Source organism: Rhamphochromis longiceps, linkage group LG20 (genome assembly GCF_057381845.1).
Source record: "Rhamphochromis longiceps isolate RC_006_pf linkage group LG20, R_longiceps_female_GT1.1, whole genome shotgun sequence".
Taxonomy (NCBI): domain Eukaryota; kingdom Metazoa; phylum Chordata; class Actinopteri; order Cichliformes; family Cichlidae; genus Rhamphochromis; species Rhamphochromis longiceps.
Window position 1 is genome coordinate 29,097,350 of NC_140576.1, and position 14,269 is coordinate 29,111,618.

Here is a 14,269-nt window from a genome sequence, read left to right on the forward strand (position 1 = left end):
CAACTCCTTCAAATGCGGCCAACAAATGCGTCCTTCATTTCCCCGAATTTGAAGGATGGGTCGGGTGTGTCCTTCGTGGCCCACCATATCCCAGAATTCATAGCCCAGCCAAATTTCAGCTGACAACAATGGCAGCCGCTACTAAGTTTTAAAATTACTCTTATTAATCTTTCTGGGCCACAAAATAAACTTTTAACATATTTTAAGGCAAGAAAGTAGCTGTGTAAATTACAAATATCTGCTTGGTTTATCAAGACATCGCATATTTGCAGAAGTGTGCCAACGTTTTCGGAGACGTCTGTTACCCACCAGCTCGATAGCAAGCCAGGGGGTTCAATGGTCACTCCAGCCGGCGAGAGCAGCGGACTCCCGGCTTCATCGTTTTCAGACCCCCGCTCTTTCGCTACTCAGGTTAAACATGATATACCGTAAGTCACTCAGATAAGTTAAAAATGTAATTGTTTGCCTTTTTTGGGTGTTTTATTTGTTCTGGAATAAATCGGTTTGGCTGAGATCAAAGTTATTAGATTATTAGATTAAATAAAACTTTATTAATCCATCGAGTGGGTTCCTCCGGCATCTTCACACAGCTGAATAAACGTTAAACAGAAGTGTGAGACGATCGAGAATTTACGCCAGTGTCCTGTTATATTTTAGATAGCAAGGAGCAGACGGCAAGTTTATTAGACTCCACCGAGACAGCGGTGACGCAAATCTGAAGGCTAGATCATCCCATTTCACAGCCTCACACTTCCAGCCTTCTCGGTCTTTGAAGGACCCGGCCCACGTAGACCGCGAAGGCCGGGTCCTCCGAAGGATGCAGCCGACGTTTTGGGACACAGCTACTGTACACACAATCACACTCCCCAAGCGTACTCTAAGAACCGGGTCTAGGTACCCTTGCCCCTGGAGGGGGAAACTGCACCCAGACCCAGGTGGTGTTACCCTTTTTCCCTGCGGTGGGGGAGAAGCAGACCACCCCGACTCCGCAGCAGCATGCAGGCCCCACACTCCAGACCCTAGTCGGACGGCCAACTCCTCCTCCTAGCCCCCCGCTCCAGCAGGTCGCAGAGAACGGGGGTGAGAGAAGACTCCAAAACCTCCCTCCACCCGCTCATATGTAGTGTTGATGCATGTGTGTTCTAAGGTGCATTTAAAACCCAGGAGGGCATGGAGCTACCTGCCAGAGAGCAGCAGGTAAGCGCATACCCCCTCCTGATAGCCCTCAGTGTCTACGTGTATTTAAAATTGAGAGGTGGGCAACAACACCAGGGGTGAGGTGTACACCCTGATGGTCTTTTGGAGTTCGTGTAGCGTGCCCACCCCCAAGATCCTATATGTATGTGTTATGAGAGTGTGAGTAATGTGAATGTCTAAGTTGTGACATTGACAGCACCCTGGTGACACACCTTTACCCCAAGGCCCTGCATGTGTGGGTGATTGTGGTGGAGTGGGAAGAGGGAGGCAGCTGGAGATGGGGAGGGAAGGAAGGGAGGGGCAAGTGACCCCTCCCTGGGGCCAGCTCCCCCGCTGACCCCAGTAGGCACCCCCATACTCCGCAACCCGCCAGGGAAAGGGGGCCCCGGTCCGGATGGACAGAGCCTGTGACAGCCCACCTGACACCACCACAGAGAAAACTGTAACCACCCCGTCATCCACTCATCTTCCAGACTACACAAGGCAATAGACGCCCAGGCTGAGATCTTCCTCCACCTCTCCTGTATCTCCCCCTCCTGCAGAGAGAGTTCCTGAAGAGAGGAGAGCTCCTGCAAGGTGTAACAACCTCCCCCACCAGTTGAAAAGCCCCCCAGGTGGATCGATACACTGGCGGCACCCTGCGCCAGGGCCGGGCCCCCATACAGATACCCGCATACAACCCCGGCAACACACCAACCAGGACCCAAGCCCCCGAGGCCCGGCCAGGGCCCCAGCCCAGAGACGGAGCGCCTCCAGAACCTCACGCCCGTCCCGGACCCACCCAGGGCCAGCCAGGCTACCAGGTCAGTAACCCATGTCCGTCAGCACAGACCCTCCCCTAGCCCCGCTGCACGCAGCCACGAGGAAACCGTCACCTAAGAGCCAACAGAGCCCCTAATAGGCCATGACCGCTACCCCGGGTTGAGGCCCCCAAGGAAAATGCTCCTGGGGAACCCCCCGACGCCCTAAGCCTGTCCCTACCCCCACACCAATCACAACAGCGAAGGTGGGACCAAACTATGACCCCCCACCTCCACTAGGTGATGGAGCTAATCAAAGGAGCCCAGAGCAATTGATCTGATGTGGTGGCAGAGGCTGTATCGAGACTAATGTAATCTAATAGATAATTTCTATATTGGTTAGAATTAAGATTATTTTTATTTTTCCAGTTCATGAGGACTGTTTTCTTGGCTATGCATAGGGCAGTGAAAACCATATGGGCGATATTCTTTTCTGAAGTGACATTATCTAAGCTGCCCAACAAACACACTAAGGGGGAAGTTGGAATGTTACATTTCAGACACTTCGATAAGTCTTCACATATCTCGCGCCAAAACTTCTGAACTGGTGGACAGAACCAAAGAGCGTGGATATAATTGTCCGGTGAATTGGTTTGACAGTGTGAGCAGTTGTTGGTAGACGTAAAGCCCATCTTGAACATCCGATGACCTGTATAGTGCACTCTATGTAATATTTTGTATTGAATTAATTGAAGACTGGGATTTCTAATTAGATGAAAGGTTTTTAAGCAAATCTGAGACCAGAAGTTTAGGTCTAAGTTAACTGATAAATCCGCTTCCCATTTTGCAATAGGAAGTGATATTGATTCATCTGTTTTAGAAAGCATTCTGTATATTTTGGATAGTAATTTGGGGGGTTTAAGAGTAAGAAATTGAACCACACTTGGTGGTGTTTGTAGTTCAACTTGACCCGGTTTAAATTTCTTTTTTACTATGGATTTAATTTTTGTTGATATTCTAAAAATCTTTTCTTGTTGATCCCATATTGTGTAACTAATCTGTCAAATGAAATAAATTCTGTTCCTTCTAGTATATGTTCTAAATATTTGATTCCTTTACCACTCCAATCTGAAAAGTTTATCATATTATTGTTTTGTAATATGTCAGGGTTGTTCCAGATAGGTGTACGTTTGCATGGGATTAATGAAGACTCCGTCAATTTTAGAAACTCCCACCATGCTGTCAGAGAAGAGCTGATGCTGATGCTTTTAAAGCATTCATGTCGTTGGATGTTTGAGCTGATAAATGGTAGATCTGAAATCTCTAGATTGCAAAGTGCTTGTTCTACATCTAGCCAAGGTTCATCTAAGAGGGTATGTTTTAGCCATCCTGAGATAAACTGAAGCCTGTTGGCTAAGAAGTAATGCTGAAAGTTAGGTAGTTCTAATCCTCCTTTATCCTTGGTCTTTTGTAGTGTTTTTAAGCTTATACATGGGGGTTTATTTTTCCAAAGGAATTTGGACATACATGAATCTAGAGATCTGAACCAATCTTGTGGCGGTTGATTGGGATCATTGAGAATAAATAATTTAATTTTGGTAACACTATCATTTTTATAGCGGCAACCCTTCCCATGAGTGATATGGGTAGACATTTCCATCTAGCCAGATCGCCTTCTACCTTCTTTAAAAGTGGGATATGGTTTAATTTAGTTAGATCTGCAAGCTTGGGAGAAACATTAATACCTAAATATTTCCCGATTGCAGTGGTGTTCTTCTGATAGTTTAACTTTAGAAAGTTAAACTATCAGAAGAATGCAAATAAACAGCTACAATGTCAGTCCTCAAAGTATTTTGTTAGAGGTAAAAACAGGGCGTGGCTTTATTTTGGCATAAGACCACTTTGAACTACAAAATGGGAACCATAGTAAGTATCCAGTCTGTCCAATATTATTCAAGCTGGTATTTGGCTTTTTCAAAATTATGTTACTATTATACATAACCGACTTATTCTGAGAGCCAGAAGAGACTACCGTTTTAGAATAGTTAGCAATAAGCAGTGTTGGTCACTTGAAAAAAGTCATCAGTAACTAATTACTGATTACTTCCCCCAAAAAGTAATCCCATTACTTTACTGATTACTTATATTCAAAAGTAATTAATTACTTAGTTACTTAGTTACTTTTTAAAAACACGATTTACAACCTGAATAGGTGATAAAGTGATAGATCTTTCAGCCCAATTCTACTTTTTCTACATAATCCATCATACAAAATGTAATCAAATGGAAACATCTCTTTTTAAAACTTGTTTTATTAGTTTTAATCTTTTAACTTCATGCATCAAGCAAAAATTTAACTATATGCAACATTCTCTTACTGGAAGAAATTTGTTTAATATTTAAACCTATTTTCTGCACATTCCAGCACATAAAATATATATATTTTTTGTGTTTACACTCACTCTTTCAAATAGATGCAAGTAAAACACAGCAGAAAATAAATTAAGTCAAAGACTAGCGGTCCTGTCGCTCTATTTTCACCTGTAAAGCAGGAGCAGGTTTACCCTGGTGCAGGTGTGCCGCAGCGGTCAGTGGAAGAATCCGCGAGTTTCTCTGTGAATTTCCCATTACGTTGTAGCGCACTCGGTGCTTGCTTGGACAGTAACGCGTTAACGCGGACACCTTCAGTAAAATCCTGCTGAAACACTGCCACCTTGTGGTGAAGGTTTTGCATGGGATTTTGGGGGGTTAAGGGATAGGGATGCAGTGGCGATCCACATTATTTCCTTAGGGAAAAGTATTCTGATTCTGACTCTGATTGTTTCAGGATGACCTGCCATTATCCAATGACACATCTGCTCACCTGTATCTTTTGCTCGCTTCTCCTCCTCTTCTTTTCTCTTTTTTCTAAACTGAGCACCTGATGGCTTTGAACTTTTCTTGTCCATCTTACATTGGTTTTAATTTTGCACTACAGTATGAACACAAATCCCCCAACTCAAGGATCGCAACAACATAACCTAATAGACCTACACCTTAGTTCACAGATTCACTTTGTCTAAGGTTTATTTCTGGGATTTCACACAACCCAGGATTCAAATCATGAATACATAATGGGCTTGGATTTACAACATTATAAATAATATGTGCTCTATTTGGAAGCAGCCCCCTCCCCCCTCCCCTTTCGACGGGTTGTGTGAGACTTTAAATCATCAAACTGTAAATTATAAATTTTAAATTGTTATTGATCCCTTTACCCCAGTCCTAAAGTGTATATTTATTTTCTTACTCTTCTTATATTTACTGTTTGTTTACTTGCACTGCTGTAACTGGAACCTTGTCGTCTCTGTATATACTGGACTGTATGTAGTGGAGATGACAATAAAGTTTACTTTGACTTCAGCAGCGAGCATGCACACTGAGGGCTCTCGCGCTCACTTTTCGGGTATAGAATTTCAAAAAATTATAAGTCTGTATCATAATGTCTGGTGTTTTCGTGTTTGTTGTTTTGTTTTTATTTTGTTTTATTTTGCGAGTTGGTTATTAGTAGGGGTGGGTTTTTATGATCAATTTATCGATTAAAATCGATTCTGGCTGGGATAACGTGAAATTGATTCATTAAAATCCTGAATCGATTTTTTTAATATAAATTTATTTTGCCCGAAATGACAGAATCTCAGGTGAAATCTCACAAAATTTTAACAACCACCAAACAGCTATGACAGTAAATGTGAGCAGGAACATGGATTCTGCACAAAGACACAAACACAAAGCGCGGACCCGCGGATCAGAATCAGTGAGATGTGACTTTCTCACCTGAGGGCACAGACACGGTCGGGGCTGAAAGCCGACAGCTCGCTGATTCTGATGTTTCGGCCGGTCCGCGCTTTGTGTTCACGCCCTTTTTGCGCTGATTCTGAAGCTGTTAGTTTTATCTCTCTCCAAACAATAAAAATAAAACTGACTGAACCAGCAGCAAAAGAAGATCCAAACTACGCTTCACATAAACATCGTCATGAATTCCCTCTGACTTTTACTGTTTTGCTTCCACCACACTTCATGCACAGCTCTCTCTCTCTTTCTCTGTACTGTTTTCTGCATTATTCACTTGCTTGTTACGCACACCTCTACCGTTGTTTACAGCGCTGTCTGCCGCTGTTTTTTTTTCCGTTTACATACTTCTGAAAAGAAAACCTAATTTCTGAGGTTCATTACTGAACAAATTTAAACTTTTTAAAATTATGCAAAATGCAAAACGCTTAGCCATGTCTCTAATAAAACCGCTGTAATGTCAGAGGTAATGTTCATATGTTCATTAATGGTTTTCTTTCGTTTTTGATGTACTGCAGAATAATTTTGGCCAGGAAAACCTTCATGTTTTTCTGTTTTATCTTCAGCTACTTTGACGCTCACACCTTTGATAAAGTCTTGCGTGTGCCAGCTTCCTTTTTATAGATACAAAAATATGTAAATTTACTGATCAGAATTATATTTCTGACTGTCAAAATGTCCCATATTCAAATCGAATTTAATCGAATCGTGGATCGAATCGATTCGGGACCTTGTGAATCAGAATCGATTCTAGAAATCAGTGACGATACCCGGCCCTAGTTAGTAGATGCTGCTCCAGCCAGCCAGAGAATCCCCCGCACTCTCCTCCCTGTGCCACAAGCAGCAGGCGCACCTTGCAAACGGAGGGCGTCCTTACTGCCAGCAAATGGGCGATAGAAAACCGATCGGTGCCTATGCCATTCCCAATATGCGCTGGCTGATGTCGAGGGAGCATGAGAACCAGCAATTTTATATTTTTTTTGCCGATGCCCGTAATGCCGCCCCCCACCACGATGCCCCGGGCAACCACCCATATCAAAAACCGCTACTGTAGGGATGGGTTTAAAAGTATCAGTTTCCTAATTCAAATAAATTTTAGTTTGAATAATCTCATTTCGATCCATTAAACCCTAAATGTATGTTGCCAGAAACGCCAGAATCTCACAAAACTAGTTCAACAGCCGCCAAACAGCTAACCGGTTGTTAAGTGATGCCGTATGAACCCTGCTTCCGGGTCCAAACTACTCTGCGTTAATCAAGGCTGATGTGTTAACATGTAGTGATGGCCGAGTGAAGCCTTCTGAAGCACCGAAGAGTTTCAGGCCTCTTTAGTGACATCTGGTGGCCAAAAGTATGAATCGCAGTTTACAACTCAAACTTCATTATGATTGCCCGCTCCTTAGAGCTGAACTGACAGCGTCTGTTTGATGTTTACTTCAATAATAAATTATTTGTCCTTGTTTAAATGTGCCATGGTGTGTTCTCCTTTTGCTTGTGACTTCCTAATATAACACACACACACACACACACACACACACCAGAAAATTAAAATCTCCTTGTTTTATCGTCAGTTACTTTGACACAATGGACAAGCGGAAGAGAGTTGATGGATGTACAGAAATGAGACAACCATTAGAATGACAGAAAAATACTTAGACAACTTTATTGTGTATCAAAATACTGTCTTACAATCATTTTTAAAGCCTTTTTATTTTGGACAAGATTCTTTTTTTTTGTTCAGAAACAGATTAGACACAGATGGAAGGACAAAGAGAGGGGAGGAGGGAGGGGTGGGTGTTGCTGAAGGGGAAACTGGTGAGATCTAAAACACTGAGCAAAAAAAACAAAACAAGCATCTGTCCACTCCCTCTGACGCGATGAACCACACCATCATCGTCGTTGTCAGCCCTTCTGTTAAGCACAACTTTGGAAACTTCCCTTTTTAACATACAAGGCAGTGAGCCACTGCACACTCACGTTTCATGCCAGGGAATCGGGCTCTTTATCAGAGTTCTTACAACCTAATGGACATGGATGGCCATTACTGGTGGCACGCTTTCCACAAAAAAAAAAAAAAAAAAAAAAACAAAAACAAACAAACCGAGGAAGTGGCATTTCCAGGCAGCAGTGTCGGGATGACGAGCAAGCTACTGTGAAATGCGTCTTCCCTACTAAGAACAGCAGTGGCTAAACCTGGATCACACTAGCAGCAGGTAAAACAGCTGGGTTAGTAACAGAGCATCATGAACACTCTGGTGTAATGAACAGACATGTGTGTTCTCATAGAAGCTCATATCAGAGTGAATCCATTATTTACTGTGTGTATGTCAGAGTAACTCCTCCAGTGTAAACAGTAACTTCCATCCAAAGCAGGGGGCCAGACTCTACTGGCGCTACACTAGCTTCTCATAAATCCACTGAAAATCGCCTAAGGCACGACTGACTGCTAGCTTACAGTAATAATGAAAAAGGTGCGTCGTTCTCGTCCCCAAGTTTACTGAATGTGTTTAGCAGAAGAATGAAAACAGAAAATGGAGCAACTGACTGTAGACAAAGGAATATTCAATGCACTGAACTTTGAATGGAATTTTAAAATATCCAATCCTGGAATCTGGCTGAGGGCAACACTGATGAAGTCATTGGTAACATGGGAGGGACGTGGAGCTGTACACAATGATGGCTTAAACTGGAGAACGTCGTTTTAAACAGTGGTACAATTCTAATCTGCAGAGCTGGATTTTTGCTTTTTTATTTTTTTAAACTGTGATGTGGTAGGGGCTGCCGGGGATGTGCTCGTCGCCCCACTTCACCACCAGGATGTACTCTCCCTTTTCCTTGAGCTGGTAGCTCACGTTGTACATGCGGTTGCCCAGATGTTTCACAAGGATCTCCTCACATGGGACCTTAGGACCGTCCACGCCAACCAAGAGCATGTTACGACCTGCAAAAGATGTTATCAGGTGAGTGATTGCATCAGATCAGAATCAGCCCCAGAGCGTGTCGTGCAGAAGCAGCCACACTGCTGAAAGGTGTGGCTCCTCCAATGTTGCGTTGCTAAAACAAGCACAGCCATTCCTCAGAGACGAGTCCTGACAACAGCTTCACCAAACTACCATCGCTGAGTGCTGGCAGTACGGGCCTTCCTTCAGATGACCATTTGCATGAACAGATTAAATGTCAAGTGAAAGCAGCTCATATGAAAGCTCTGCCACACCGCAGGATTTTCTATTGTCATACTTACGACTTTACCACAAAATACAACATCTGATCCTGAATAGCGCTTTGACCCGTGTTCTGTTCATGCATATCCTAGCTTTACACACCTGCTTTGCTGCAGTCAACGCTGAAGTTGTTCTTCTGACCAATGAAGCCCTTTGTCAGGCCTGGGCCCTTAGCCACAACCTTGCTGGCATCGGATTGGATAGGAGCACCCTGCTGAGAACAGCTGATGGCACGGGTCACAGGGTCTACAGTAACAGAGGAGGTTTCATGCATACTGTGGCTGGACACAAGCTTGGAACCTAGAAGACAGAGAGGAAGAGGAGTGCGAGTTAAAGCTGAAGGCATTACAGTATTTTACATTTAATAAAATAATGATGAAAATATTCCTCCTCACCAGTGATCTTGGCCTTGAAGGGGCTTCCCACAATGTGGTAAGGACCGCCATACTTGATGGAGATGAGATAGTTGCCGGGTGCCATCGGGGTGTACGTGACCCTGTAACCCTCGGGACACTCCACACAGTCCATCTTCACCTTGGAAGGCCCGTCGATGGTGACCGCTAAAGCCCCGGGCCCTGCGTTGCTCGTGTTCACCACAAATTCACATGATGTTCCTGGAGGTAAATGACACATGACAGGCAGGATATAGGGGACATCAAACAGGCAAAGGAATTTCATTGATTTGCACTCAGGGTGAAAGTGCTACCTGTGGTGCCTCCCTCCAGTCCTGGTCCGTATGCAGACACCATCCCAGGGTCTCCGGCCTGGCCGGTCTCTCCGACTCGAATCTTGAACGGACTACCAGGGATGTGACTTCCATTGAACTTCACATCAATCAGATAGAGACCATTCTCTCTGGGGATGAACCTGACTGCATATTTATCTATCAAACAGAAGGCAGATCAGTGTGTAACACATCACATCAGCTTAGCAAGTGCTTTGATTGGGTTAGGGTTGGTTTTCCTGAGGTTACCTTGGTCAATCTCAGTGACGCAGCACTCCTCCAGCGCTCCTGACGGGCTGTGGACCTTGGCATCAATCGCACCCTTTGCTCCGTTAAGGCTGACAGCAAATGACGCTGGTTGGTTCACCTTCAGACCCGATTCCTGCTCAACAACACACTCACAGAATTAAACACTGCATCGAAGGACAAAATGAACCCCCATGCCTCTGCCGCCCACAGCAAGTCAGCAAAAGGTCACCACATCATAACCACCACTCTTACATAGCTTACCTGAAGTCGCTAACAAGGCTAAAGAGGAGGGCTGTGCAGTGAAAAGGTGTGCATGCATCATATTTTTGCTTGTGCACGTCCGTGTGCACATGAAGATTCCTGCAAGTGCTTCTAGTAGGTGGTCTGACCATTCATTTTGTAATATATTAGAGAACGCGCGATATGCTTTCAGTGAGCAGCAGGTACTTTGGAGTCGTGCTACCCAAAGTCTACGTCCACACAGTGTCTTGGTATCACGCATGTATGCAGTGATGACAAAGGCCCGTGTGATGATGTGACACTGACACATGGCTCTATGGATGAATGAACAGGAAGAACAGCCCATGTTAAACCTCTTTAACCCTTTAGCGCCCACAAGACTTTCAGAGACGAGAGGCTGTTGGGAGCCTTTAGAATGAGGCACGAGAAACACACACAGTCCTTTCGTATCCCAGAAGCCCTTGCACTGCCCAGCAATGCAGCAGCAGCTGATGGTGATCCCATGTCTGTACCTTTGCTACCAGTGCATGCAAAACAAACCACTACAGCTGACTTGCCGTCAGAGGTATCCACGCTCAAAACATAAAAACAAAAACCCTCACCGAGCTGCTACAGTAAAAAGAAATAAAAGGCTGGTCTCTTTACATATGATCTAGCACAAAAGTCACCAACACTCTGCTGCTGCAATGCGGTGTACTGTGGCCTGGTGGTGTGTGCATACGGATGTGTGCGTGTCTCAGAGCCTCACCTGAAGACTGGCAACAGTGAGTCGGCGGGCATCGTCTGACGGCGAAGCCACGGGGACGATGAAGGGGCTGTCGGGGATGTGCTCGTCGTTGAAGCGGATCGACACCTCGTAGTCACCTACACGGGGAACCATCAGTCAGTGAGAGTGTCACTTAAGCACAAAACAGTGACAGGACGACATGCACACGCACGCACTCATATGAGGACCAGGGTCAGAGTACGACTGAAGCATAAAACCACACTAAACTAGAAATGTGATTCAGTGTGCAGCACAGGCTCTGTCTCTTCTCACCAGGCTCCTGCACGATGTAGGAAACCCCACTGGAGCCGTCCTTGCGGTCCTCAAAGGCGATTTCGGCCTTGCTTGGCCCCTCCACAGCAATACTGAGCCCTCCGGCCCCAGCCTCCCGCGTCCAGATGCTGAACTCCGCTACACACACATGCCAAAACAGAGTTAGCTATACAGTGTAAAATTACACACTGGATTCTGCACTCACAACCCAGACACCACACCAACCTGGTACTCCAGCCTCCGCTCTCTCCAGGCCTGGCCCTCCAGCACGCACTTTGTGAGCGCCACCCTCACCCAGGGGGCCGACAGTGAACTGGAACGGGCTCCCAGGCACATGCACGCCGTTGTATTTCACACACACTGTATGCACACCGGTCTCAGTGGGCACAAAACGAATGCAGTAGGTGTTATTCTCTCCCTCCATGATGTCAGCCTTGTGAACCTGACCAGAGGGGCTGGTCACCTGAGCGGTCATGTCCGCTATGCTGATCTCTGAGGACGCACAGATGTAGACATACAAACATGAGGATCACCTAGCGTCAGCTGCATAAGAGAACCTAACAGTGAGAAGGCTGTAACCTCCCCCTTTACACCCAAGCACAGATGGAGAATTAAATACGAGTTCCTGCTCGTCTCACCTGGGATCTTCAGGCTCAGGTCACACTGGCTGCCAACGTTTGCAACTGATGCTGCCCTCTTCTTCCTGGTGATGCTCTCCTTCATTCTGCCCTCCCCTGTTACCTTCACCGTGAAAGCACTTCCTGTGTATACACATGAACAAATTCACTTTTACAAAACCAAAACATGTGCCTCCTCTGTAATCCGACTGTTTCATGTAAGCACCTGGCACATGTTGGTCAGCAAACTTGATGTTGATGATGTAATTTCCTGGTTCAGTGGGGCAGTAGGTGACCTTGCAGGTGCCATCCTCCTGGTCCTCAGTGTTAATGTCCACTTTGCTGGGGCCTTCAATGGAGAGGCTCAGGCCACCGTAGCCTAATGCATCAAAGATGAGCATGACAAATATGAATGTGTAAAAATAAAATGACAGCATCTATGCTTTCACTGAGCATATACCTGCATCACGAGTGTCGATGATGAACTCTGCAGGCTCAAAGGTCCTGGCCTCGCTCAGCCCCTGTCCACTCACACGCACACGGCTCGCGTCACCAATCTCTGACTGCTTGATCATTACAGAAATTGGGCTGCTGGGAATATGACGACCGTTCTTCTTGATGTTAACAAGGTGCTCGCCAATCTCCTTGGGAACAAAGGATATTCCTAAGACAGACAGAGGAGGGTTAACAACGCGCCAACCAGCATGCAGCCAGTTTCATCCCCCCAGTTATACTTAGGGAACCATAAAATATTCTGATGACTCATTGTTTAGCAAACTTAGACGCACACTCACCAACGTGACCGTTACGCAGCATCTTCAGCAGGCAGGGCTCCTCTCGCCCTGAGGGTGTTGTAAGAGAGGCTGTCAGCTGGCTGAGGTCGAGCTCTCCAATGTCCAGTGGAATATCTGCAGCCGAGCCCACCTTCAGATGGGACATCCTCATCGAATCGTCACCTAGAGATGCAGTAGTGATTGTTAGGGCACACGCTAATGGCATAAATGCACTTTTTCTATCATTTTTTGTGTGTGTGTGTGTGGGGGGGGGGGGGGGGGGGGGGTGCGGTTTGTGGCTCAGCTGCAGGGGAGGGGGTGGAGCAGTGGGTTCAGGGGAGGCCGACCCACACCTGACTGGAGGAGAGGGTGGTGTGTGCTACAGGAGCAGTGGGAAAGCCAATAAAAACGTGTTAACAGCAACGCTGCTGTTGTCGGCTCACACACACACACGTATCCTTGCTAAATTAACTGGATTTTTATCGTTTCAGTTTCCAGGCATGTAGTCTTGGAACATCTCTGGATCCAGCAGGAAGGGAGGAACTACGTTACTGTAGTGTGTGGGCTGCATGGATGTCTACTCTGATGTAGAAAGAGTTACCAGTAATCCTAGCAGAGAAGGGGCTGCCTGGGATGTGCTTGTCATTGTATTTAACAAGGATGCTGTAGTCTCCCGGCAGCACTGGCAGGTAAGACACGGTGCAGGTTCCGTCCTGGTTGTCCACACAGCTGATGTCAGCCTTGGACGGACCCTCGATGGCCAGAGACAAACCCCCTACAAAGATGATCAGCGGGCGTCACATGTGTTCAAATCTGAGGCGGCAGGTAAGTCATAGCCAATATAATTGCACTCCACAGGTGTAACTGTTACCCACCTTCTCCAGCATCTTTGGTGTTAACAGTAAAGACGGCTGGCTTGTTGACAGTCCCGTGGATAAGGCCAGGCCCATAGGCACTGACATTACCACTGTTCATGTAATCCACGTAGAACTGCAAGGGACTTCCTGTTGGCAGACAGAGCGGTTAGTGTCGCACGTCCAAACCATCTTCTCAGTGCACTTTAGAGCCCACACAGTCCTAAATGTGTGCAGATACCAGGGATGTGGATGCCGTCGTATTTGATATCCATCTCGTGCAGGCCGGCCTCTGTGGGAGCGTACTTGACAGTAACCGTGCCATCTTTGTTGTCTGTGATGTCAGGCTTAGCCACTTTGCCCGATGGCATTCGGACCTCACCTGAAGCAGAGGACAACACAATGACACACACACATCACTATGATCAAATTACGCGTTTATAAAGGAGACGTTACCTGTGATCTCTCCTTTCTGGATGGTGAATGGAATCACCAGGTCAAACGGTCTCAGACTTGCCACATCCAGCCCGTTCATTCCCATTGGTCGGTCTGTTGCCTGAGAGACAGAGTGCACCAGTCAGATCACAGGTTGTTAAGAGATTGTGGCAACCGTTCTGGTTATAGTGACAACATGTCACACAAAGTGAACACAGTGCGGGATGGAAGAGGAAAACGCCAACAATGAACAGAGGATGAGACGATGAGATGGAATGATAATGGCGACTGTGGTCAGGATGATGGTACGGACAAGCTGCAAGAGCAGGATGGGGACAAAACATGGGGA

The 14,269-nt window shown here is 46.0% G+C and overlaps 1 protein-coding gene and 1 long non-coding RNA gene across 6 annotated transcripts in view; both read right to left on the reverse strand.

The window, feature by feature from the left end:
- The window catches only part of LOC146645559 (uncharacterized), a 162,869-nt gene extending 156,529 nt beyond the window's left edge, over window positions 1–6,340 (reverse strand). The window contains exon 1 of the long non-coding RNA XR_014908992.1: window positions 6,308–6,340. This is a non-coding gene — a long non-coding RNA (uncharacterized LOC146645559). The remainder of the gene's footprint in view (window positions 1–6,307) is intronic.
- A 1,075-nt stretch (window positions 6,341–7,415) lies between these two features.
- The window catches only part of flna (filamin A, alpha (actin binding protein 280)), a 43,809-nt gene continuing 36,955 nt past the window's right edge, over window positions 7,416–14,269 (reverse strand). For all 5 annotated transcript variants that reach the window (XM_085394166.1, XM_085394168.1, XM_085394167.1 and 2 more), the window contains 16 exons: window positions 13,942–14,041; window positions 13,727–13,867; window positions 13,507–13,635; window positions 13,233–13,406; window positions 12,653–12,814; window positions 12,319–12,522; window positions 12,085–12,237; window positions 11,880–12,002; window positions 11,467–11,733; window positions 11,242–11,379; window positions 10,951–11,066; window positions 9,963–10,095; window positions 9,696–9,872; window positions 9,385–9,603; window positions 9,092–9,289; window positions 7,416–8,709 (listed from right to left, as the gene is read on the reverse strand). In XM_085394166.1, the coding sequence (XP_085250292.1) occupies window positions 8,525–8,709; window positions 9,092–9,289; window positions 9,385–9,603; window positions 9,696–9,872; window positions 9,963–10,095; window positions 10,951–11,066; window positions 11,242–11,379; window positions 11,467–11,733; window positions 11,880–12,002; window positions 12,085–12,237; window positions 12,319–12,522; window positions 12,653–12,814; window positions 13,233–13,406; window positions 13,507–13,635; window positions 13,727–13,867; window positions 13,942–14,041 (2,619 nt within the window). In that variant the 3' untranslated portion in view covers window positions 7,416–8,524. The remainder of the gene's footprint in view (window positions 8,710–9,091; window positions 9,290–9,384; window positions 9,604–9,695; window positions 9,873–9,962; window positions 10,096–10,950; window positions 11,067–11,241; window positions 11,380–11,466; window positions 11,734–11,879; window positions 12,003–12,084; window positions 12,238–12,318; window positions 12,523–12,652; window positions 12,815–13,232; window positions 13,407–13,506; window positions 13,636–13,726; window positions 13,868–13,941; window positions 14,042–14,269) is intronic.